Source organism: Bradysia coprophila, unplaced genomic scaffold (assembly GCF_014529535.1).
Source record: "Bradysia coprophila strain Holo2 unplaced genomic scaffold, BU_Bcop_v1 contig_151, whole genome shotgun sequence".
Lineage (NCBI taxonomy): Eukaryota > Metazoa > Arthropoda > Insecta > Diptera > Sciaridae > Bradysia > Bradysia coprophila.
In genome coordinates this window covers 1,403,598-1,427,201 of record NW_023503423.1, presented here as the reverse complement: position 1 = coordinate 1,427,201, position 23,604 = coordinate 1,403,598, and the positions used below count along the sequence as shown (strand labels likewise).

At 38.1% G+C, this 23,604-nt stretch overlaps 3 protein-coding genes across 9 annotated transcripts in view; 1 reads left to right on the top strand and 2 right to left on the bottom strand.

Annotated features, from left to right (window-relative positions):
• The window catches only part of LOC119074325 (dynamin), a 38,284-nt gene extending 25,914 nt beyond the window's left edge, over positions 1 to 12,370 (bottom strand). For 2 of the 7 annotated variants that reach the window (XM_037180404.1, XM_037180406.1), the window contains exons 1-8: positions 11,924 to 12,314; positions 7,786 to 7,859; positions 7,268 to 7,561; positions 6,722 to 7,184; positions 6,532 to 6,648; positions 4,404 to 4,632; positions 4,175 to 4,332; positions 3,853 to 3,959 (exon numbers count right to left, since the gene is read on the bottom strand). In XM_037180404.1, the coding sequence (XP_037036299.1) occupies positions 3,853 to 3,959; positions 4,175 to 4,332; positions 4,404 to 4,632; positions 6,532 to 6,648; positions 6,722 to 7,184; positions 7,268 to 7,561; positions 7,786 to 7,859; positions 11,924 to 12,087 (1,606 nt within the window). In that variant the 5' untranslated portion in view covers positions 12,088 to 12,314. Of the gene's footprint in view, positions 1 to 3,852; positions 3,960 to 4,174; positions 4,333 to 4,403; positions 4,633 to 6,531; positions 6,649 to 6,721; positions 7,185 to 7,267; positions 7,562 to 7,785; positions 7,860 to 11,923 lie in introns of all 7 variants that reach the window. The other 5 variants (XM_037180405.1, XM_037180402.1, XM_037180401.1 and 2 more) reach the window with 5 other exon arrangements.
• Positions 12,371 to 15,931: 3,561 nt separating this feature from the next.
• LOC119074347 (survival motor neuron protein) lies at positions 15,932 to 16,781 on the top strand. Its single transcript, XM_037180442.1, has 2 exons — positions 15,932 to 16,089; positions 16,154 to 16,781. Exons 1-2 carry the CDS (start codon positions 16,063 to 16,065, stop codon positions 16,766 to 16,768), a joined length of 642 nt encoding a protein of 213 aa, XP_037036337.1. The 5' UTR covers positions 15,932 to 16,062; the 3' UTR covers positions 16,769 to 16,781.
• LOC119074341 (katanin p60 ATPase-containing subunit A-like 2) lies at positions 16,648 to 20,911 on the bottom strand. The gene is made up of 6 exons (XM_037180434.1): positions 20,799 to 20,911; positions 20,242 to 20,738; positions 20,015 to 20,181; positions 19,063 to 19,187; positions 18,800 to 18,993; positions 16,648 to 17,180 (listed from the first exon to the last, which is right to left on the bottom strand). The coding sequence occupies exons 1-6, from the start codon at positions 20,802 to 20,804 to the stop codon at positions 16,793 to 16,795; spliced, it is 1,377 nt and encodes a 458-aa protein (XP_037036329.1). The 5' UTR covers positions 20,805 to 20,911; the 3' UTR covers positions 16,648 to 16,792.
• Positions 20,912 to 23,604: the final 2,693 nt, after the last annotated feature.

Sequence of the window (23,604 nt, the reverse complement as noted above, 5' to 3'; positions counted from 1 at the left end):
TTTTTCATGGCTCACGCGTGAATACACTTACTAAACCAGAAGCTTGTGCCGAATCAATACAAAGGTCTTTGTGTCAGATGTTACTGATTCGGTACAAGCTTCTGGCTAAATGAGTGTATAGTATTTCTTGCACCTCGACGCGATGAAAGTGATTGGTATCAAAATGTTATTATGGAACTAAAGGCGAAAATTTATTCGTTTGACCGGAATGGTTTCCCACACACATAAGAGAAATGATTTTTCATCCGTGAGGCGTGAATAACCTTATTTTCTCCACTCAAAAACGATTAGAAGTTGTTTTGTTGACGCTCTCTCTGATGACAGTTCAGGTCAGAAATTTTTTGATTATTCAACTCTTGTGGCGTTTTTAGTTTCGTGGACAAAACTAGTTTTTCACGCCACGCCCGGCAATGAATGTGTAAAACAGGTATGGTAATGGTATATTGTCCGCCCGAAGGACATAAAAATTTGATTTTCGTACTTAAACGCACTCATTTTCATATTATTTTGACATAAATTGTGAGTGCGTTTAAGACGAATTCGCCGATCGACCATACCTGTTCTAGACTTTCATTGACGTCCGGATGCAAAATTATGCGTTCATCTCGGGGAGCCAACTCTCGCTTCGCTCCCCTTGGTTAAACAAATAACAATTTCTCTCTACAAGTGAAACAATCGCAAATTTCAACGTTCAAGAAGAGCGTGTGGTATTTCTCACTTTTTCTTCGAGATTATCACAACTCTTTCTGTGCTTGCGAGCAAGCAAAATGCATCATAAATTGGGTAAATCTGCTAGGATTCACGGCACTTTACTTTCGGGTTAATTCGAGTTCAGCGTTGTGTTCCCATTAATATTGATATTTTCATAATGCCAACGACTTACACAGCATTGCGTCTGTATTAGTGGGTTATATTGGATGCTGCGAAAGTAGTTCATTACTTGAGGTAACAATTTTGTGATAAAATCTAACTCATAACTGTGTTTTTGAGCAAAATGCTCCGGTGTATCCGAGTCGAAGGCGAGGTATACAACTACATTTGTCGAAAAATAGTTGCAGAAGCAAGTTGCTCAAATACTTACGAGTGAATTGTCGAGTATCACAAAGTTGTTTCCGAAGTAATGAAGGACGTACCAGCATCCAGAGCATTCTGGTTTACTACCGGCCCCATGTGATAATAGTCCACATGTAATGGATCATTTTCGCAAGGGACAAATTGCGGTGTAATGATCAACTTTCGCATGGGGCAGGTTGTAAAATGTATGAAGAATTCGTTGAATATTATTGGAGCTTACATATTCACCACATTTCATAAGTTCTATTGAAATTGACGTAGATTTTTGCACGTGAGAGAATATGGCGCTCGAGTTCGACAAGAAAGACGTGTCCTGTCATTTGTTTTGGCAATAGACTACTTTATCTGATCAAGCTTTCCTCAATGCCTTCAAATTAAAATGGGTTGAAAATTAACAAAAGAAAGTACTGAATGGAAGATAAGAGTTAGCTTTAAATGAATGCAATTTTTTATAATAAACAAAAAGAAAGTACCTGAACCCGTAAGTCCTAAATTTAACATAAAAAATTAGTTTAAATGAAAATGTCCAAACTCGGAAGTGAAGTAAAACTTTCGGAGTGGTTGAATCTTTTGTTTGAGAGACCGCGTTCCTCCGATTTTGATAAAAGAATTTGTCAGAAAAAATACTTCAGAAGATGTTTACTTTGAGGGCTGTTCAATGAACAGTGTCCATGACACGTGACACAAAATTTTGAAATCGAATCTTTCCCCCTAGTTCATTAATCTTCCCCGATACTAAAACCATCCAAACAATGAACAGCCCCATTTCTCTACAAAAAAAAACTTTCTTTTTTTTCGAAAAACAAAACAAAATCTTTTTGAATACCGCCGCCTAAAATGAGAATGAAGAAGGGAGACAACCCCTTTATGTAACCCCTACCATCGTGTAACATTGAGGAAAAACATGAAACATTGGAAAATAAAACAAATCAAAAGCCGAGAGTCAAAACACAACCAATTCAGAAAAGAAAAAGAAAAGTGCCTGATATGGCCACGGTTTGAAACCTTATTGTTACACTGTCTAAGACAAAAATGCACTGGAAAGACGATGGTGGGCCCGTAGTGTATATCTGAGTGTACATCGCAGAGTAAACAAAACGATTAGCATTAGGCCTAATGGCATTGGTATCGCAACTAAAATTAAATTAAAAAAAAAATTGTTGAAAAGGCTGTCGTAGCCTGGGAACGGGGCCTATTATTGATAGATTCATTTACCGATATTTTCAGTAAATTTTCGGCAAATTTAGATTCTCCGTCACGAAGTGCCATGCATTGAAATTTCAATTTGTAATACTTCTTAAGAGTCGGAAATTTACAGTAAATTTCCGGCAAATCGGTAAATTTCTGGCAAATTTTCAGTAACTTCCCAGTAAATTTCCGGTAAATTTCTGGCAAATTTTCGGAAAATTTAGATTCTCCGTCACGAAGTGCCATGCCACAAAAATTTCAGTTTTTCATACTTCTTAAGAGTCGGAAATTTTTGGTAAATTTTGGTAAATTTCCGGTAAATTTTAGTCAAACTTCTGTGAATTTCCGGCAAATTTCCGGTAAATTTCTGGCAAATTTAGATTCTCCGTTACGAAGTGTCATGCCACAAAAATTTCAGTTTTTCATACTTCTTAAGAGTCGGAAATTTTTGGTAAATTTTGGTAAATTTCCGGTAAATTTTAGTCAAATTTCTGTGAATTTCCGGCAAATTTCCGGTAAATTTCTGGCAAATTTAGATTCTCCGTCACGAAGTGTCATGCCACAAAAATTTCAGTTTTTCATACTTCTTAAGAGTCGGAAATTTTTGGTAAATTTTGGTAAATTTCCGGTAAATTTTAGTCAAATTTCTGTAAATTTTAGGCAAATTTCCGGTAAATTTCTGGCAAATTTAGATTCTCCGTCACGAAGTGCCATGCCACAAAAATTTCAGTTTTTCATACTTCTTAAGAGTCGGAAATTTTTGCTAAATTTTGGTAAATTTCTGGTAAATTTTAATCAAATTTCTGTAAATTTCCGGCAAATTTCCGGTAAATTTCTGGCAAATTTAGATTCTCCGTCACGAAGTGCCATGCCACAAAAATGTCAGTTTTTCATACTTCTTAAGAGTCGGAAATTTTTGGTAAATTTTGGTAAATTTTCGGTAAATTTTAGTCAAATTTCTGTAAATTTTAGGCAAATTTTCAGTAAATTTCCGGTAAATAAATTTATCAATATAGGGCCATGCCTGACAAGCTTAAAAAATCGAAAATTTAGATTGTCGGACACGAAGGGCCATGTCATAGAAGTTTCAATTTTTCATACGCCTTAAGAGTCGGAACAGATTAAGATCTGCAAAATTGCTAAATCACCACTGAAGTTCTCACTGAATCAAAGAGCTTAAGGCATTTGAGTAGCCAACACTTCAGCAACTAGAAAAAATTAACAAAAATCCTCCATCGCCACCAAAGAAACTGGTGTCGATCGACTACAAATCCAACCACTTTCGATTTATCGACGAGCTTTCTATGAGGCAAGGACGACCCGAATTTGACCTGTTCCTAGCCTTAAAAACTTCTTGCTCTCGAATACTTTCATCTCAACGTCAACAAGGTTTCTTGTACGACATAAATCGGCTAAGATATACACTACAGTCCTAGCAGTCAAGAACAGTCAGTGACCGAGCAAACATTTCTCTGTGTAACAATAATGGCACCGGTTTCGAACCGTGACCCTATTTGGGACTGATGTGCATGAACGTGGGCAATTCGGCCTAAAATAGTTCGAGAGGCGAAACAACAACCGAGCTCTTACCTTTCATGATGCCCAAATTTTGTATGCACATGTGTCCCTTCCGGATGACTTGATTGCCCAACGCACGCGTTCCGGTTTTGTTTGCATTCTCGGATTTATTTTGAGCGCTAGAACAATGAATTGGAAAGTTTATTAATTTGAATGGACGAGTCAGCCTACCGCATGGAAACAGAGGTTCGGGCGAGAGTGTACGGATTGTTAGTAGAATAGAAAAAGTGAGGAAAATTTAAGAATTTTTTTGGTGGCGATTCAAATAACAACCCGGCTGGAAGCAATACAGATTTCTGTTAGAAATATCGTAATCAATCGGCAGTAAACTTACTTAGCGAACCCGATGAAATCTTCGTGATTCGTGTTCATGTAGGCTAATTCAAAGTCAATGAGCAACAGAATTTGTTCTTTGGAAAGTTGCTCCCGTTGCCGGATATGTGTCGTAATAATTCGTTCAGTTTCTTCGCGCAATCTGGGATAGCGGGACATCTGAAAGCACACAAAAAAAAAGAATTATTTCGATTCGCTGAACACATTTTCGAATTCGAGCGCGCCCAAACCTTATCGGTGCACAATCGCACAACAGACGACAGCTCCTGTACGACCAAGTCAATGCATTTCAGTATCGGTTCCTTCAGCTGGGCAATCTGTTTTTTAACAATTGCTTCGAAGGCCATGTCTGGAGTGAACAGACCAACTCGAATACCGTGAATGTTACGAATGGCGAATGATATTTCGCGACGCATATCCTTTTCGTCGCACGACATTTTCACAATTTCGAAACGCAACCTGGAAAATGATTCGATTACCACTAAGTTTGACAGAGCACGTAGGGTCAGTGATGGTGCGTTCGGCTCAATGGTATGGATCACAGTTCTGTCCGAACGAAGTTCTAGAACTTAAGGATTTTTAAGGATTTCTGAAGTTTTTTTGGATTCCCAAAACTCCACCAACCCACAGAGTACACTGTCTTTCTAGATCTAGATCTTCAAGGATTTTGAAGGATTTCTAAGGTTGTTTTGGGTTCCCTTCTGGATTTTTAGGATTATTGTGATAGTAGCACATTGCTTCGCGAAATTCCGGCATCCCAAGAGGTCATTCATCATTCCCAGTTCTAGAACCTTAGGATTTTGAAGGATTTCTGAGGTTTTTATGAGTTCCCTTCTGGACTTTTGAGATTATTGAGGAGGTCACATGTTGGTTCCAAAAATTTCAGCACCACAAGTGATCCTTCATCGATCCCAGTTCTAGAACTTTGAGATTTTTTAGGATTTCTGAGGTTTTTTTTGGGTTCCCGTCTGGACATTTGTTGTTTTTGAGGTAGTAGCATGAAGATTCCCAAAATTCCACCAACCCACATAGTCCACCGTCTTTCTAGTTCTAGAACTTCAAGGATTTTGAAGGATTTCTGAGGTTTCTTTTTTGGGTTCCCTTCTGGACTTCTGTTATTATTGAGGCAGTAGCATGAAGGTTCCCAAAACTCCACCAATCCACAGAGTACACCGTCTTTCTAGATCTAGATCTTCAAGGATTTTGAAGGATTTCTAAGGTTGTTTTGGGCTCCCTTCTGGATTTTTAGGATTATTGTGATAGTAGCACATTGCTTCGCGAAATTCCGGCATCCCAAGAGGTTATTCATCATTCCCAGTTCTAGAACTTTAGGATTTTGAAGGATTTCTGAGGTTTTTATGAGTTCCCTTCTGGACTTTTGAGATTATTGAGGAGGTCACATGTTGGTTCCAAAAATTTCGGCACCACAAGTGATCCTTCATCGATCCCAGTTCCAGAACTTTGAGATTTTTTTGGATTTCTGAGGTTTTTTTTGGGTTCCCGTCTGGACATTTGTTATTTTTGAGGTAGTAGCATGAAGGTTCCCAAAATTCCACCAACCCACATAGTCCACCGTCTTTCTAGTTCTAGAACTTCAAGGATTTTGAAGGATTTCTGATGTTTCTTTTCTGGGTTCCCTTCTGGACTTCTGTTATTATCGAGGCAGTAGCATGAAGGTTCCCAAAACTCCACCAATCCACAGAGTACACCGTGTTTCTAGATCTAGATCTTCAAGGATTTTGAAGGATTTTTTTTAGGTTGTTTTGGGTTCCCTTCTGGATTTTTAGGATTATTGTGATAGTAGCACATTGCTTCGCGAAATTCCGGCATCCCAAGAGGTCATTCATCATTCCCAGTTCTAGAACTTTAGGATTTTGAAGGATTTCTGAGGTTTTTATGAGTTCCCTTCTGGACTATTGAGATTATTGAGGAGGTCACATGTTGGTTCCCAAAATTTCGGCACCACAAGTGATCCTTCATCGATCCCAGTTCTAGAACTTTGAGATTTTTTAGGATTTCTGAGGTTTTTTTTGGGTTCCCGTCTGGACATTTGTTGTTTTTGAGGTTGTAGCATGAAGATTCCCAAAATTCCACCAACCCACATAGTCCACCGTCTTTCTAGTTCTAGAACTTCAAGGATTTTGAAGGATTTCTGATGTTTCTTTTTTGGGTTCCCTTCTAGACTTTTGAGAGATTATTGAGAAAGTCGCATGCCTCAACTGTTCTGACGGCTTGTCTTGTTTGGTTCAGCCTAGCTGCCGTGACGAGGACCAACGAATCTGTATTCCATACTCAGTGCACCGAACACCTTCATTGCCTAATCGAAATGAAACTGGCACCATTGGTTGTTACATTTACCTCTCATGGAATAATCGATTAATCTTTGCTCCGCCGGACAGTTCGTTTGTATTAACAAGTGCTGAACCGGAACCCTCAATGGTTCGTTCGAAATCGGATTGCAGTTGTTGGATCATTCTTTAAAATAGAAACAGAAAGTGTCAGTCAATGCTCGTGAACCAGATGCCACACATAAATCGAAAACACTAACTGTAACATGGCCTTTGTCTTTATGCTCGGATCGTCGGGACGAAAGTGTTTGAATTGTTCCACCTCTTTCTCCAGGGCCAGCATTTGCTTCTGCAATTTGTCTCGTAAGCCGGGCAACGTGTCTCGAATGTGATTGGTCAATTGTTGATTCAAGACCCGCTGCAAATACGGTGTGCCTAAACGTTCAGCCAAATGCCGGTACGACGAATGGCTCAAAAAGAAATCGCGTTCGGCCTTCAGCGCCGCATGGATATCTTTGCGACCGTCAATGTCCTTCTGGGATCGATTTACCACACCGATGTAACCGCGGCGCAATGGCAACAGCTTATTTTCCAAAATATCACGTGCATCCGTTCCCTCGTCCATCAAATCCAATTTGGTGATGACACCAATCGTTCGGACACCTTGCGGATCGACTTCTTTGGACAATTTGAGTGCATCAGAATTGGCCAAATCCGTGTTGGCTGGATGGGATTTAAAGTAAATTTCGGTTTTCATGTTCCATTTGCTGCATTTCAAAACTGGTTGTCATGTCACAGTGTCTTACCCGGTGTAACGGCCAATATCAAGCATGTGTCCTTACGTATAAATTGGAATATCATCGCTTTGATTTGATTCTCAATGTCGGCTGGTTGATCGCCAATCGGCACTTTGGTCAAACCGGGCAAATCGATCAACGTTAGATTTAGTACGTTCGGTGAATACACTCGCAAGTTGATGGGAATGTTGGATATTCCCTTGTTACTACCAGTCATTCGATCGGTTTCTGACTCGATTTCGGTACGAATTTCGTTGAAATCGACGAATTTCTTACCCTTGCAGTGCAGAAATTCACCCCATTCTGTGTGGAGGAAATTTTGAAATTTTAGCTTTCTATCAATGGTAACGGTTTGATGATCCATGACGCGTAATCTTTTACTTCATTAATTTTCGCAAACATTTTGAAGTACAAGAAAACCTTAATAATCAACGCCAATCGCTGATTATTGTCATCTTAGTCAATAACAAACTACTCAAACTACATCAACTACATCAAATTTCAAAGTAAAAAGTGGTCTCAAGTACCTGCATTCGCATTGATCAGCTGTAGAATTAACGGCCTTCTTGTAACAATACCAGAACCACGAGGCAGGAAATCTCTAAATTGAAAATGGAAATTGCAATATCAGTGAAAAGTCAAGATTTTACTATTTTTACGGGTTGACATCCCCCAAAAAGAACGTGTTACGAAACCGAATCATTTGCGTTGTTTAAGTCAAGAGTCTAAATTGGGTCCTATTTTCATGGGACATCAATTTTCCGACATGCATCCTGAGCAACTACATAATGTCATTCATGTGACAATAAATAGTTTATCTCAACCACACTAACACATCAAACCCAAATAACACTCCTAACGGTCTGACACTCCTAGCCACTTCGACACTAATAATCACTTCGGCATTCCCAGTCACACGGACACTCTCAACCACACTGACACTCCTAATTCCAAGGGATTTGTAGTTCCAAGGAATTCCTAGGAAATTCTTAGAGAATCGACATCATGTCCGGAGCGATAGCGGAGGACTTGACGCAGTCTAACTTCAAAAAAAAGAACGAAGAAAATTTTTTGAGACCTGGTAGCTATGTATAGCCGAACATTTCATTTTCTACCCTTTGGTCTGTATCACCACAAAACCTATTCTGAAATTGGTCACTTTTCATACAAAATACACCAAATTGACTTTTTCCAAACAATCAAAATCTTTCAACTTACTCTGTATGTTTCCATCTATCTATCTATCTATCGACGGTCGATCTCGGAAACCAGTCGGCCAATCTCCATAAAATATTGCAGGAGTCTCAAGGTGGGCATAAAAATGAGATTGTGATACGCCATTACCCCAGGAAAAATCAGAATTTTGTTTTATTGGCCTCGAAGTGGCTTCTGAGTGTGGTTTTTGAAGGTCGGGAACGCGTTTTCGGCTGTAGCTTAGTTGTATTGAAACCTACAGAGGCGTGCGACCCATCAAATGAAAGGTATTCGTAACACGATTGGAACAAAAAAATAATTTAAAAAATCGGGGCAGATTCGTTTGAGCTAGAGCGATCAGAGTGACCAAATTTTGAGCTACTCGAGCGTAGGATGAAAGGACTAATATTTTTGCGATTATGAGAGATAGAGAGTCACTTTCTTCGGCAAAGTCTCAGAGTTTTACGAGTAGAACAGAGTGGCATATGTGAAAAATGTCGAAAGTTGGAAATGGGTGTGTCAATTATGTTTTTAGAGGTATTTCTTGAATGGCGGCAGATAGAGAATTACTTTCTTCGGCAAAGTCTCAGAGTTTTACGAGTAGAAAAGAAGGGCATTTGTGAAAAATGTCGAAAGTTGGAAATGGGTGGGTAAATTGGGATTTTGGAGATATTTCTTGAATGGTGGCAGATAGAGAATTACTTTCGTCAAATTTTCGAATTTCGTCGAATTTTCGAATTTCGTCGAATTTTCGATTTTCGTCAAATTTTCGAATTTCGTCAAATTTTCGAATTTCGTCAAATTTTCGAATTTCGTCAAATTTTCGAATTTCGTCAAATTTTCGAATTTCGTCAAATTTTCAAATTTCGTCAAATTTCCAAATTTCGTCAAATTTGCAAATTTCTGTTATAAAAAGCAGTGTTGACTACACTTCTAAAACGACTGATATTCCAACAAAAATCTCTTGGAGAGAAGTGTGACGCAGTCTTTGAAGTACAATTTCTAAAATGAATGATATCGCTAGAGTTGACGCTTTCAGCTTCGTTACGCAAAAATTAAATTTTACACCCAATTTTAGTTCAAACAAGCTGGCTTAGTTTTTCTCATCATACGCCAAATAATTTTTACCAAAAAAAATTGACTGGAAACAACCAAAATTTTACCAAGAAAATCTGCGTCGCATGTGGCAGATAAATTTTCTTGCTGGTCTGTTCCTGAACATTTGCCACTTTGCGACGCAGATTTTTTTTGGTAAAATTTTGGCTGTTTCCAGTCAATTTTTTTTGATAAAAATTATTTGGCAGATGATGAGAAAACCTAAGCCAGCTTGTTTGAACTAAAATTGGGTGTAAAATTTAATTTTTGCGTAACGAAGCTGAAAGCGTCAACTCTAGCGATATCATTCATTTTAGAAATTGTACTTCAAAGACTGCGTCACACTTTTCTCGAAGATATTTTTGTTGGGATTCATAATTCCTTTGGAATCGAAATTCCAAGTAAAGCTGAGTGAACACAGTGGAAGTTAAGTGATCCTAATGTAACAATCTTTCGGTTTTATTATGTAGAAGATAAGATTAAGATGTGAGAACCGATCAAGTTACCCGAATCTAACTTAGACAGGAAGGCTACTGTGATTTAAATGATGACGGGAAAATGAACAAAGGATCACAACATCTGTGTTTCAAGATCATTAAATTGATCGTTCCACCCTGATAAATCTAAAAATTTGGTAAATTAGACCTGGTGCTAGTTTAGGCTCACGAAATCTGACCAGTTTTTCAATTTCGGATTGCATACACACACAGGAGATACAAGCAAGCACAGATATATTCTTACATGCCCTGAACCATTGTTCGACAATCAAGCAGCAAGAATGTTTCAGCCAAAGGCTGGGTGAACTTCAAAACGTTATATATATCGCACCTGGCGAATGTTTATGTTTAGGTCAGTTGAAGCCCTGATAGATACTTAACTTTACAATTGATTACTTGCCATAGTAGTGACAGGTTAAGGATACGTTTTTTTGGTACGAAACGAATAGAATAATTAGTCAAAAAAATGGAGAAAAATGGCCTTACTTGTCTGTAGCGGCAGACGAAAACACCCTTTTCGACTTTTTAACTTCCCGCTGTAGCCAATTTTAAAATTTAAGGACTGCGGTTTAAGACTATTGGAGCCGAGTGCTATCTGGGCGTATAAACCAATCGTCGCTAAAAAACAGCTCCGACGGTGCCTGACCCACTTTCAAAAAAAGTCCATCTCAAACATTTATTGCTCGACGTCAGTCCGACACTTTTTTCTTAAAATAAAAATTTTGAACTTCCTAACTGAAATTCCAATCAAAGTTAATGACGCAATTTCAACTTCCTGTTAAACACGCCAAACTATCTACTCTCTCTTTCTGTTCAAAAACAATGACTCGGAGCGAATTCATTTCAAAAGTGTAATGAAATATCTAAACTCTTTGTACGGTCATACATATTACATAAACGTGTCTTCACAGAAAATGTCCTAAAAAAATTTGTGTTCGGCGTTTCGATCTACCAAATAATTGAAAATTCAGGAAAGATCAAAGTTTCTGCAGATTTTTTTTCACTGGCAGGAACATCCTTATCAAACAAAACAAAATACTTTTGGTGATTTATCTTAAAGTCAAACAAAGGACACACATGTTGTAGTAAATTATGTCAACTGTGTATGGGATTAACAGGACGAAAATAAAATTTCGAATAGAAAATACTTCGTTCGTTAGCTAATTACTGTCGCTTGTCGTAGATATGTTCGTAGACGTAATATCGAAAAATGATTTTCTCAATCAATAAACATTTTCATGACTTTTCGCAAAACGGTTTAAACGAACTTTCTATGACGAGACGATCAGTTTCAAACTGAGTTTTGAAACTGATCGTCACATTAATTCTCAATGTTCAATTTAAAAACAAAAGAATTCAACAAACGAAGAGAAAACGAAACTCTCAGCAATTTCGAGCAGTCTTTCGTTTTACAATGTAAGATTGGTTATCTTTCGTGACTTCATTTTCGTACAAAGTGTTTATCAATAAAAAGTTGACCGATTGTCATGCAGTCATTATCAACAATGGAAACATGAATTAACAAACAGAAATTTTTGAATGAAAATTCGTTTTATGGATTTCTCTCTGTCCGACAATTGCATCAAAACCCCATTCATGTACAGTGCGTAAATTTCAAATAGGGAAAAATTTATTGATTTTTTTATCATGGATTGCGGGGTAAAACGAGACATACAGAACAGCGAGCCATATTATTGGTTTTCAACACACACACAAAAAAACTATGTCAAAGTTGACATTTGCAACACTTCACTGATTTCCATCTTCATTTTTTTTATCATTCATCGTTAAATGAGTCATAGTTCAAAATTGCGGTGCCATTGACTCCCATTGTCACTGATTTAACCCACAATCGGTCACCGTACACAATTTTACTTACTTTCCGACGAAATTTTCCAAAACCGAACTTTTTCCAGCACTTTGTCCTCCCACAACAGCTATCTGTGGCAAATCCAATTGCATATGTACGCCCATTGTCGTAAATGCATCTTGTAGTTTATTTACGATTGGAATCAACGATTCCATTCCATAGTTTCCGGACATGGTGCCGAGATAGATGTTTTCTTTTCTAATTCACTAAAACCAATCCACTGTTGTTCTTTGCTTGATAAATTTGAAACTCTTTTTTTTGTGTGTGAAAAAACACTCCGCGTCAGTATTTTTCACTTTTTCTTCTAACACGAATAAAAGATACTGTGGCGCCGTTTCACTGAAGTAAATTTTGCGGATCAATAATATACAAAATTGTGATTGTGTCGGCCGATAGAGTGCTACACAATTGTTTCTAGTACAAAAAATTTAAAAATGAAATCACTTCTCTTTCTTATCTTTTTGATAACAGCTATGCTCTGGCTAGTTAAGAAATCAACTGGAAGTAATGCAAATTGTTAAATTACCGATAGACTGTTTTGATCAGAGTGAGACCGAAGTCTAGTTAAATATACCTTGCCTTGGGGTTGTCATTGCATATTTTTGACATATCCAATAGTTGTTTGTTTACCGAGGGTAGAAAACAGGAAATACCAACAAGAGCTCGAGTTGGAATTACTTATTTCTCCCAGGGGTGAACACAGCGTTTTTCATTTGTGCATTTTGTGTTTTGTTGGTTTTCTCCACCAAACGAAAACATCGATTCGCAATACCATTTTTGAAAACATAAACAAAGTGACAGTTCGAATGAGAAACTATTTTCTCCACACGGGAGAGAAAGTGCTGCATTTTTCTCAGTGGAAATGTCATTCAAGAAAAAGTAATTTTCTCATGACCTGCTGAAGGGAAAAAATAGGGCAAACACCCAGGCGCGCATGAAAATTATATTTCCTTCTCTCTCATCATGTCAGTCTACGGAAATTTTTTGACATATAGATAACGTCAACAATATTTATGTTCAAATTTTCTTCAGCTGATTTACCAGCTGGTCAGCTAAAACCAACGTATGGCTTACAAGTTTTTCTATTTACAATTCACACACATTCACCACATTTTTGCAAAAAGTTTTTAATGGACATTATATGAGAATGTAGTTTACAAACTAAGGGTTTCTTCATAAAAAGACTGCTGTCACTGAATTATATTTTCATGAACAAACTTCACTGCTGTGACATTTCATGGGAATGAATCAATGTGAAGTTGTTACACAAAAAATAGTCCAGTGAGATTGAAGTACTATAAAAAAAATGTGGCGCCTCTACAAGCCAACCGACTTGGCGAATTCAAATTTTATGTCAGTACGTGCGTACAATATACACATCGATCTGTCAAATAGTAGAATTGTCATTATAAAAATTATTTTCACACTTTTTGTGGAACTGGCGACATGCGAGCTTAAGGACTGATTTCCACTTACGAAAAAACTCTCCGTTTTCTCTTTAAACAATAGAAAAGAGGCGTGGTATAGGTAAACGGAGGCAAAGCGGAGTGGTTTTTTTTTCGCAGATTTAGACACGGATTTGATTGATTTTAGACTTTTATAGAGAAATTTCATCGGAAGCTCATCTAGAATTAAACAATAAGTTCACGTTACTGGAAATTTTGTCTCACCTAGCTATTTTCATGGATGATGATTATATCAAAAGTTATTTGTTTACCAAGGGGAGAAAATAGGAAATTCCAACAAAAGCTATGTTTACGGCTAGAGCAAAGCGAGGGCCATAATTTCGCTCGAGTTGGAATTTCCTATTTCCCCACAGATTTTTAACACGAAACGAAACCATCGATTCGCCATACCATTTTGAAAACATAAACGAACTGTCAAATGAGAAAAGTACTATTTTTTCAGCACAGTAGAGAAAGTATTGCACTTTTCTCACTAGAAATGTCATTCGACCAGTCGCCAAGAAATCGTAATTTTTTAATGGATTAAGGGGAGGAAATAAGTCAACAAACAACGCGCGCACGAAAAATATCATTAAGCTCTGCTTTAGAATCAGAACCAACCGAACCAACTAAGATTTTCTCGATAGACAGTTAGTATGGGATCAGGTTCCATTTTGCTTGTGTTCATTCAAATAAATTACACACAGATGGCACTGTCACCGCTACAAAACACGCGTCGATTGCTTGTCGGTCAAATAAAATTCAATTTCATTGTAAAAACATAGCTAACGCCGACCCGTACGAAACACCTATTCGTATCAAAAGCCTTTAATGTGAAACTCTTCATTTCTCTTACTTCATTTTCTTCTCTGCTGAAAAACTATTCTTCCTTTTAAATCACTTACATTATCCACTCTTTGCCTTGTTATCATATACAATTAAATTGCCGGAGGCAATATAGACAGCCCCGTACGAAGTCAAATTTCATAAATTCCTATTTAAACAGCTATATACCGCTATATTTAACTATATTTCACTATAAATAAACATTTCACAGATGAATATGCTATTATATAGCTCTATATGCCTGTATATAGCTCAATATAGTTGAATATAGATGTCCATATATGGAATCCCTGAAACCCATCACACTTAACACATTATTTCCATGTTAACAGAAACTCTCTAAGCATCATTTTTCCCACTTTATATCGTTTTACTAAAATCCAATATGGCCGCCGGCAGCCATTTTGTTAGGAGACCGGAAATAGTACCGACGCTTTACATTCGTTAATACCTTTCAAACAAAAAAAAAATCATGAAATTCGGTCAAAATTTACTCGAGATATTGTCAAAATACACCACGTTCACTGTACTTCCGAGTAGCCAGATAAGAGCTCACTCCAAGAGACCTAGCTCACGCTCCGGAGAACATAATTTCATAAAAAAAAATTTCCCTGATTGGTACGGTCAATACCTATCTAATAAAGCTAAAACTGACGAAATATGTTCAAATGTGGCCGACCTACAAGCAAAAACTGCTTGCCGCCCTGTGCCTGTTCCACACCAAGGGGTCTAACTCACGAGTCGGTCATCCGATTTCCATAAACTTTTTTTTTGTCGATCGGTATTGTAAATACCTTTTATTTGACGTATCACTTACAAGTTTAACGTTTAAATGTCCGGAGATATCTTCGAAAAACCGTAAAGCACTTATTGGGCCACAGCTCGGGAGGGGTCGATCCAAAATCACTCATCTTCGAACTTAGCCTGTCTTTTGACATTACCAAACGGGAAAAAAAAGAATTTTCAAAATCGGATGCGTTTTACTCAAGTTATCGTGCAGACAGACAGACGGACAGACGGACATTTTTTTTTTCGCGGATTTGGCGTCTCTAGACAACCACAATAGGTTTCCCCTTACTCAGGGAGTCCAATTCGACGTGTTACAAACGTATGCGTAAACCTATAAGACCCCAGTACTTCGTACGGGTCTAAAAATACGAAACACGTGTCGATTGATTGCAAGGCTGTAAACTTTGGGGAGGTCACGCAGATACAGATACGCGGGTGACACACCACAGCTGACGATAAAATGGCCGATTTCATACAAAAATTCATCTACTTTGACGATTCCCGTCGCCGTGACGATGTGGTGAATTTTTTTAATATGTAAAATCTTCAGAAGTGGTGTGTTCCCGCGTATCTAATAAAATGGCGATCTGCGTGACCTCCCCAAAGTTTACAGCCTTGGATTTCATGCCGGTCAAATAAAATTCAATTTCGTTGTAAAAATATGGGTCGTTTCGATGGATAGAGGGAATGCGTCGAATGATTTTAAATTTGGTAGAGAGAAAATGTATTAAATTCTATTTCAAAAAACGAGCTGTCATTCGACATATTTCCGTTATCCGTCGACAGGGACGTCGTATCGTCATATTAGCATCTCTCTGAGATTTCTGAAAAGATCAGAGAAATGGTGTACAGTCACAAAGTTTGCTACTATTTCTCTGTAAACGTCAAATCAGATGAGACGGATGGGACATATGTTTTCTGTCGATGTGTTGGTGAAGTTGACATAAATTGACAGTTTTAACACTGTTATTTGTACAAGAGAAGCAAAAGCCGTATTCTCAACTTTTGTTTATTTGATTTTCGATTCAACTTTGCAAGTGGACTCTGTACTAATCCTGCAAAAAAAAAATGAGCAACACGGTCAACTCGAAATCGGTATGTGCACAAAATCATGAACTCAAATGAAATTTCCGTTGACATTTTTGATATATTCAAACAGCGAGGCAAGAACATCGATCTGAGCAATGCCGACATTTGGGACGACACACTTTTGATAAAGGCATACGATGAATCTCTGAAACTGGCCAAAGAAGAGGTGGCTAAGCGCATAGCTAGATCCACAAACAAGAAAAATGCAAACGATAGCGTTGATGATGATGACGAAACCGCTTCGAAACAAAGCCAATGCCAGTACAGTGTCGGCGATTTTGTGCGTGCAACATACGAAGATGGATTGGATTATGAGGCGAAAATTGTCAGCATCGATGCAGAATGTGGAAACTGTGTGGTCAGATTCATTGGCTACGAAAACGAGGAAACCGTCGATCTGAATGATCTGCTAGCTTCGTGGGGTAAAAATGTTCGAAAGAATCAAATGCGTGCGGCTGCTAAGGACGTCGATAAGAGCACGAAGCGTAAGGGCAATTTTCCATCAAATGTGCCAAACACTTCCGTACCAATACCAATGCTTCCGCCGCTACCTCCAATGTTGAACGATACATCTGAGGACTCGGAAAATATGTCAGCGATGTTAATGTCATGGTACATGAGCGGTTACTACACAGGATATTATCAAGGTCAAAAAGAGGCTCAAAATAAAATGTCAAAGAAATGATTCCCGTACAACACCAATCGCATTTCATTTATTGTACTGTCGACTCCATTGAACATGTTTCTCTAACAATTGTTTCGACGTTGGCTTCATCAGTCCGAAAATTCGTTCCAGATCTGTATCGGTAACTGGTTCCAGTTTCGATTGGACATTTACTTTAGGATTGACAGCGGAATGTGACTCGCTCGTCGAGATGGCTTGTCGGATCTTTTGCATTGTTGCTTCCTTGCATCCGATGCGAATTTCATCGCCAGTTAATCCATTCGTTAGGTCGGACAGTTTGGCTTTCGATACGATTGGCCAGTGCTTGGACAACGGTAAAAAATGTTGAATCAAGCGCACGCGTTCTTCGGTGTTCGGTAAGCCGATTAATAATTTTTGTTCAAATCTCCGAAGGAAGGCTGGATCGATGTCCCTGGAATATTGAGTTTGACATTTCGGTAAGTCATTAGAGTCAGCTGTTCTCTGCTGAAGAACCTCAGATGGAAAAATTTAGAAAATGTGCACAGATCAACTGAAGTAATAGATTCTGTGGCTGACCCAAGTTCACTATCGGTTCTTAGCACAATAAGACACATCCATCCATCTACTTCCCAATGCTAGAACTCTATAATGACCATTACTTCCATCAGTTTTTTTAAGCTTTTTTCTTGACGTTCCTTAAGTTTGAGGTCTTTTAGAGGTTAGTTCTACAATATTTCGATCGAATGTCCATTGAAGATAATAGTAGAATTCTGTGAACTAGCCTCTAGAGACCTCAAACTTTCCGTTAGTCAAGGAAAAAGCTTAAAAAAACTGATGGAAGTTATGGTTATCCTAGAGTTCTAGCATTGGGAAGTAGATGGACCCTTAGGAGTAATGTAGTTCTACTGATATCCAAACACATCAATCCTCAAATCCAGAGGAGGCAACAAAAAAACTGCTAGAAATGCTAGTTTTCCTAGGGTTCTAGCTTTGGGAAGAAGATAGACCTTTCGCAGTAATGGAATTCTGGGAACTGACCTCTAAACACATCAATCTATCCTCAAGTCCAGAAGAAAGTTGGAAAAAACCGATGAAAGTACTCACCATCCTAGAGTTCTAGCACTAGGAAGAAGGGTGACCCTTCGGAGAGATGCAATTCTAGAAACTGACATCTAAACACATCAATATTTCCTCAAATCCAGAGGAGGCAACAAAAAAACTGCTAGAAATGCTAGTTTTCCTTGAGTTCTAGCTTTGGGATGCGTTTGGGAAGACTCAGACCCAGTCATATAGTTGCATATCATTGAAAGGTATCATAATCTTCTAATTTCTTGAGTAAAAATCGTTCAAATCGTTCGAAACGCTTATTAATTCCCACAATTTTCTGTGAAAAAAAAAACTTGTGAGAAAAGTACTGCTGCTTCGTAGGGCTGTGACGCCCGATTCTTTGATAGGTCAGAGCTCGGCCAGCTATCGTTGGAAGGGTATGAAATTGCCTTTCCGAAAAGCCCCTGGCACATCAAAATTGAATAAGAAATGAGTATCAAAGTTAGCGGTTTTTTTGGCCCACTTTTCCGGTTATACCTCCATAGACCGGGCAGTTCTGCTCCCTTGCCAAAAAAAAAATGTTCTACGAGTTTTAGGTATTGGATCAGAGTTTCCATTGCGATCACTAAAAATATTTCGATTTGACGGAGATATCCGAGTTCGACGTTTTATAGTAAAACAGGTTTTAACCGGTAATTACCGGTTCGTGAGGGCCAAGAAAAAAAAATAGTTCGGAAACTTTGACCCCTTAATCACATACTGCAGTCAAAATACTTTAAAACTCGCCAGCGAGCGAGATGACATAGCAGCCCGGACTAGATGGAAAAATGTAGAAAATGTGCTCAGATCAACTGAAGTAATAGATTCTGTGGTTGACCCAAGTTCACTATTGGTTCTTAGCACAATGAGACACATCCATCTATATCGGGTGTGTCTCATTGTGCCAAGAAACCCTTTCATAACAACTGTGCTATGATTTGCTTACACTGTGAACACTCGCTTTTCAAAGACCACATTTCTCACCATGGAAGGTTCGTCGTGCCCAAGATACATATGTTCGACGAAATGTCGTACAGTCCATCAATCTGTGCTAGGAACTCATTTTTAAACCGTTTCGCTGACTCATGTTCGTACACATCCCGGCACGACGTCAGTCCGTCGATTTCTTCGAATAGAACAATGGATGGTGCATAAAATTTCGCCACATCGAACAGCACCTGCCAATTGAACAAATCATTTTTTTAAATCAATTTCGGTGTAAGGCAGACGCAATGTGTGCTGACTACCCGAATGAATTTCTCCGAATCACCGCGCCATTTCGATGTTATTGTGCTGGATGACACATTGAAAAAGTTGAATTTGCATTTGGTCTCCGAAAATAGAGCCTTTGCCAGTGCACTTTTGCCTGTTCCTACAATTAAAATCTGGATTTTTAGAGACTTGTCTTAGTCATCGACCACTACCAAAAATAAACGACGAACTGTGGCTGGGTATTATCTTATCGAATAGCTAAATGTATGTTACGAGTTATAAAGAAGTTGTAGTAGAAAGACTAGCCAAAATCACTTGGGACCCTTAATTTATTAAGGAATCTTAGGAACTAAACTACCATTACCACCATAATACCGAAAGTCCAGAAGGGAACCTCGCAAGTATCTGAAAAATTCATCCAAATCCTGAAGTTCTAGAATTGGGAAGATGGTGGACATGTGGTGTGTTGGATTTTTAGGAACCAACATACTACCATCTTAATGATCTCAAACATCCAAAATAGAAACCAAAAAATCTAAAAATTTCTCAATATCCCGAAGTTCTAGAACTGGGAAGATAGTGGACCATGTGCGGTGTTGGAATTTTGGGAAGCAATATGCGACTTCCTCAATAATCTCAAAAGTTCAGAAGGGAACTCAAAAGAACCTCAGAAATCATTCAAAATCCTACAGTACTAGAACTGGGAAGATGGTGGAGGTGAACCATGAGGAGTGGCACGATTTACGTTCACTCTGAGGGTTCTAGCTCTCGCACAATAAAAAAAATCAGATTTTTCATCAGACATTTAATTGTCAAGGCCTTCTTCTTCGTTGTGATATGCCATTAGCTACAAGGGCCGCTTCGAGATCTCACGGTATCTCAGCGATGAGATTTGCTTGTATAAGACAACATTAGTCAGAACCTGTCGTTTATTTTATCGTCATCATCGATAAAAAAAATAAAAACATTCTTTTCACTAAAACTTACCAGGCGGTCCGTGCAGCAACGTACATTTCCAGCCACTGCCTACAGCAGAAAATAAATCTGGATATTGAAGCGGTAAAATGGTACTTTCACTTAAGATAACCTGTGCATGTGAATGACCTACAATTTCGTTCCATTTAATATTGAAAGAATCAGGTCGGACCATGTCCCTAAAAATTATGGCCGAAATTAACCGCAAATCCCAATTTAAGTTTTTGTTTTTGGTTTACCTAAGAATAACCTCAGCCATTTCCCTCCATTCGGTATTGATGAAAAACTCGCAATCACTCAAACGGCGACGTACGGTAGGCATATCGACCGGCTTATCGCCGTTCGTTGGATGATTTATTGGAACAATTACCAGTGAAGTGTTGAGATTAGTTTCCTCGGTCTTTGTCGGTTTTTTGTCGTCACTCTTCTTTTGACCACTTAAAGTGCTCTGCCGTTCTAAATTGACCGATTGTGATCGCTTCATTTGAGTTTGCTGAATGTTTTCGGATTTTTTTACAATCTTGGGGGTTTTGCCAAATTTTAAATTGTAATAGCTGATGTACTCCAGATAAATGCTGTCCAAGTCCACATTGTCACAGAGTTGACAGTCTCTGGCGTTGTTCAGTGATTCGCGGTCTAGGGATGCGCTGGTATAGAACAGACCATTGTCTTTTAGGTACTGAGAAATCAACAGTAAAATATTTCTTTTTCGTTCATTTAACAGACGTCTCTCCTCCTAATATAACGGAAAATTAAATTTTATTTTCTTGTCAAAGACTTTTTATTGGCGACTTACTTCCATTATTTCTCTATCGAAATTTGACTGAATTCGTAAATTTTCTTCCCTAACTTAAATGTGAACACAAATATTGACAAAACATATGATGCGCTGACTGCGGGCATAATAACGAAATTTATAAATAACGTATCATAGCGACCGCGACAGGATTTTAAACAGAAATAGATGAATGAAACGAGTCTTGACTAGAACGTAACTGTTGAAATTATTTGACCGCTATTTTTACGCTGTCCCTTATTATTTTGCTCAACTCAGTGCATTGTTTTGATTCATTTGTTCAGTGCACTTTAGTCCAGGTAAGGTGTCGGAAATTCTTGTAGATTTTGCTTTGTTCCACGTTGTTCTATATAGAAACGAGCTAAAATAACCGTTTTATTCGACACTTTATAGAAACGAGCTGAAATAACCGTTTTGTTCGACCCGTTATAGAAACGAGCTAAAATAACCGTTTTATTCGACCCTTTATAGAAACGAGCTAAAATAACCGTTTTATTCGACCCTTTATAGAAACGAGCTAAAATAACCGTTTTATTCGACCCTTTATAGAAAGGAGCTAAAATAACCGCTTTGTTCGACCCTTTATAGAAACGAGCTAAAATAACCGTTTTATTCGACCCTTTATAGAAAGGAGCTAAAATAACCGCTTTGTTCGACCCTTTATAGAAACGAGCTAAAATAATCGTTTTATTCGACCCTTTATAGAAACGAGCTGAAATAACCGTTTTGTTCGACCCGTTATAGAAACGAGCTAAAATAACCGTTTTGTTCGACCCTTTATAGAAAGGAGCTAAAATAACCGTTTTATTCGACCCTTTATAGAAACGAGCTAAAATAACCGTTTTATTCGACCCTTTATAGAAACGAGCTAAAATAACCGTTTTATTCGACCCTTTATAGAAAGGAGCTAAAATAACCGCTTTGTTCGACCCGTTATAGAAACGAGCTAAAATAACCGTTTTGTTCGACTCTTTATAGAAAGGAGCTAAAATAACCGTTTTATTCGACCCTTTATAGAAACGAGCTAAAATAACCGTTTTATTCGACCCTTTATAGAAACGAGCTAAAATAACCGTTTTATTCGACCCTTTATAGAAAGGAGCTAAAATAACCGCTTTGTTCGACCCATTATAGAAACGAGCTAAAATAACCGTTTTGTTCGACCCTTTATAGAAACGAGCTAAAATAACCGTTTTATTCGACCCTTTATAGAAACGAGCTAAAATAACCGCTTTGTTCGACCCATTATAGAAACGAGCTAAAATAACCGTTTTGTTCGACCCTTTATAGAAACGAGCTAAAATAACCGTTTTATTCGACCCTTTATAGAAACGAGCTAAAATAACCGTTTTGTTCGACCCTTTATAGAAACGAGCTAAAATAACCGTTTTATTCGACCCTTTATAGAAACGAGCTAAAATAACCGTTTTGTTCGATCCTTTATAGAAACGAAATGCAAAATTCAGTTTTTTTTAATTAGATTTAAAATTTTTATTGTATAAAAATGGTAAAGTGTTGCGTACCCGGCTGTGTAGCAGTAGGAAAAAGAATTTTCCATGCTTTCCCAGTTAAACGGGAGTTGAGAGAGCAATGGATTGAAAAAACAAAGACTTTTCACTTGACTGAAGAGCTAGTGAAAAGCTATGCCAAAATTTGTCACTACCAATTTCGTGATACCGATTTCATTATTAATCAAAGAAATCAACGGGGCTTAAAGCCAAATGTAGTGTCGACCTTACGTCTGCCTGCTGCAGACACTTACAAGCCGAACTTGCATCATTCCGAGAAAAAAGCAAGAAGCTGACCTCGTTTCTTTCAGAACTTTGTGAACAACAAACTCATTCAAAGATTTCATGGACATAATACCCAAGGTTCTGAAAGACAGCCACGAAGACAGCTGACACCGAAATTACAATGAAAGTATACTAGGTATGCTCTAATGTCAAAATATGTGTGGAGCGGAGGAAATAGCGATTTCATATAAAGAAACTCACCTTTCCATTTAAATTGCAAAGGCTACGTTGCATTTTTACCACCTTAATGAATGTAATTAGGTTGCTAGAGAGGATATTAGACCAACACGTAAGAAAATTGGTAATGTCGAATTGATTTATAGTTAATGTTACTAGCACTGGATTGGTTAATTACTATTAGCATCGATTTGGTTTGCAGACAGCACTTGTTTAAAGCTTGATTTCCACTTACCAAAAACGTACTCCGTGTGAGAGACAAAATTGAATTTTTTCAATTTTTGCTTTGTTTACTTGACAGCTTGCTCTCTCACGGCGCGCACGCGGAGTGCTTTTGGTTGAGTGGAAACCATACTTAACGCTCACCACAATCAATTGGCACATTATCGCCAGTATGCACTTTTCTAAGCAACAGTCTGAAACTCTTTTCTGCCAAACACTTCCAAAATGAGTGCGTTGATGATCGAATTTATCTGGAGTTTTAATACAACACGGAAAAAACGGAAAATGTCAATGTACGTCTGATTCGATCACGATTTACTTGTGAGTCGCAAATACTACATCTCCTACGTAGTATGTACATCGAAGTCGTGAAATTTTACGTCTAAACCGTACAATAAACGACTGAGTGAACCATTGGTTTTGTACATTGTAGTTGAGTGAGGACAAAACCAATGGTTTACTCAGCCGTTTATTGTACGATGTAGACGTAGAATTTTACGACTTCGATGTACATACTACGTACGAGACGTAGCATTTGCGACCCACACGTAAAACGTGATCGACTCAAACGTACATCGACATTTTGTGTTTTTTCCGTGAAGCTTAGTGGTGAT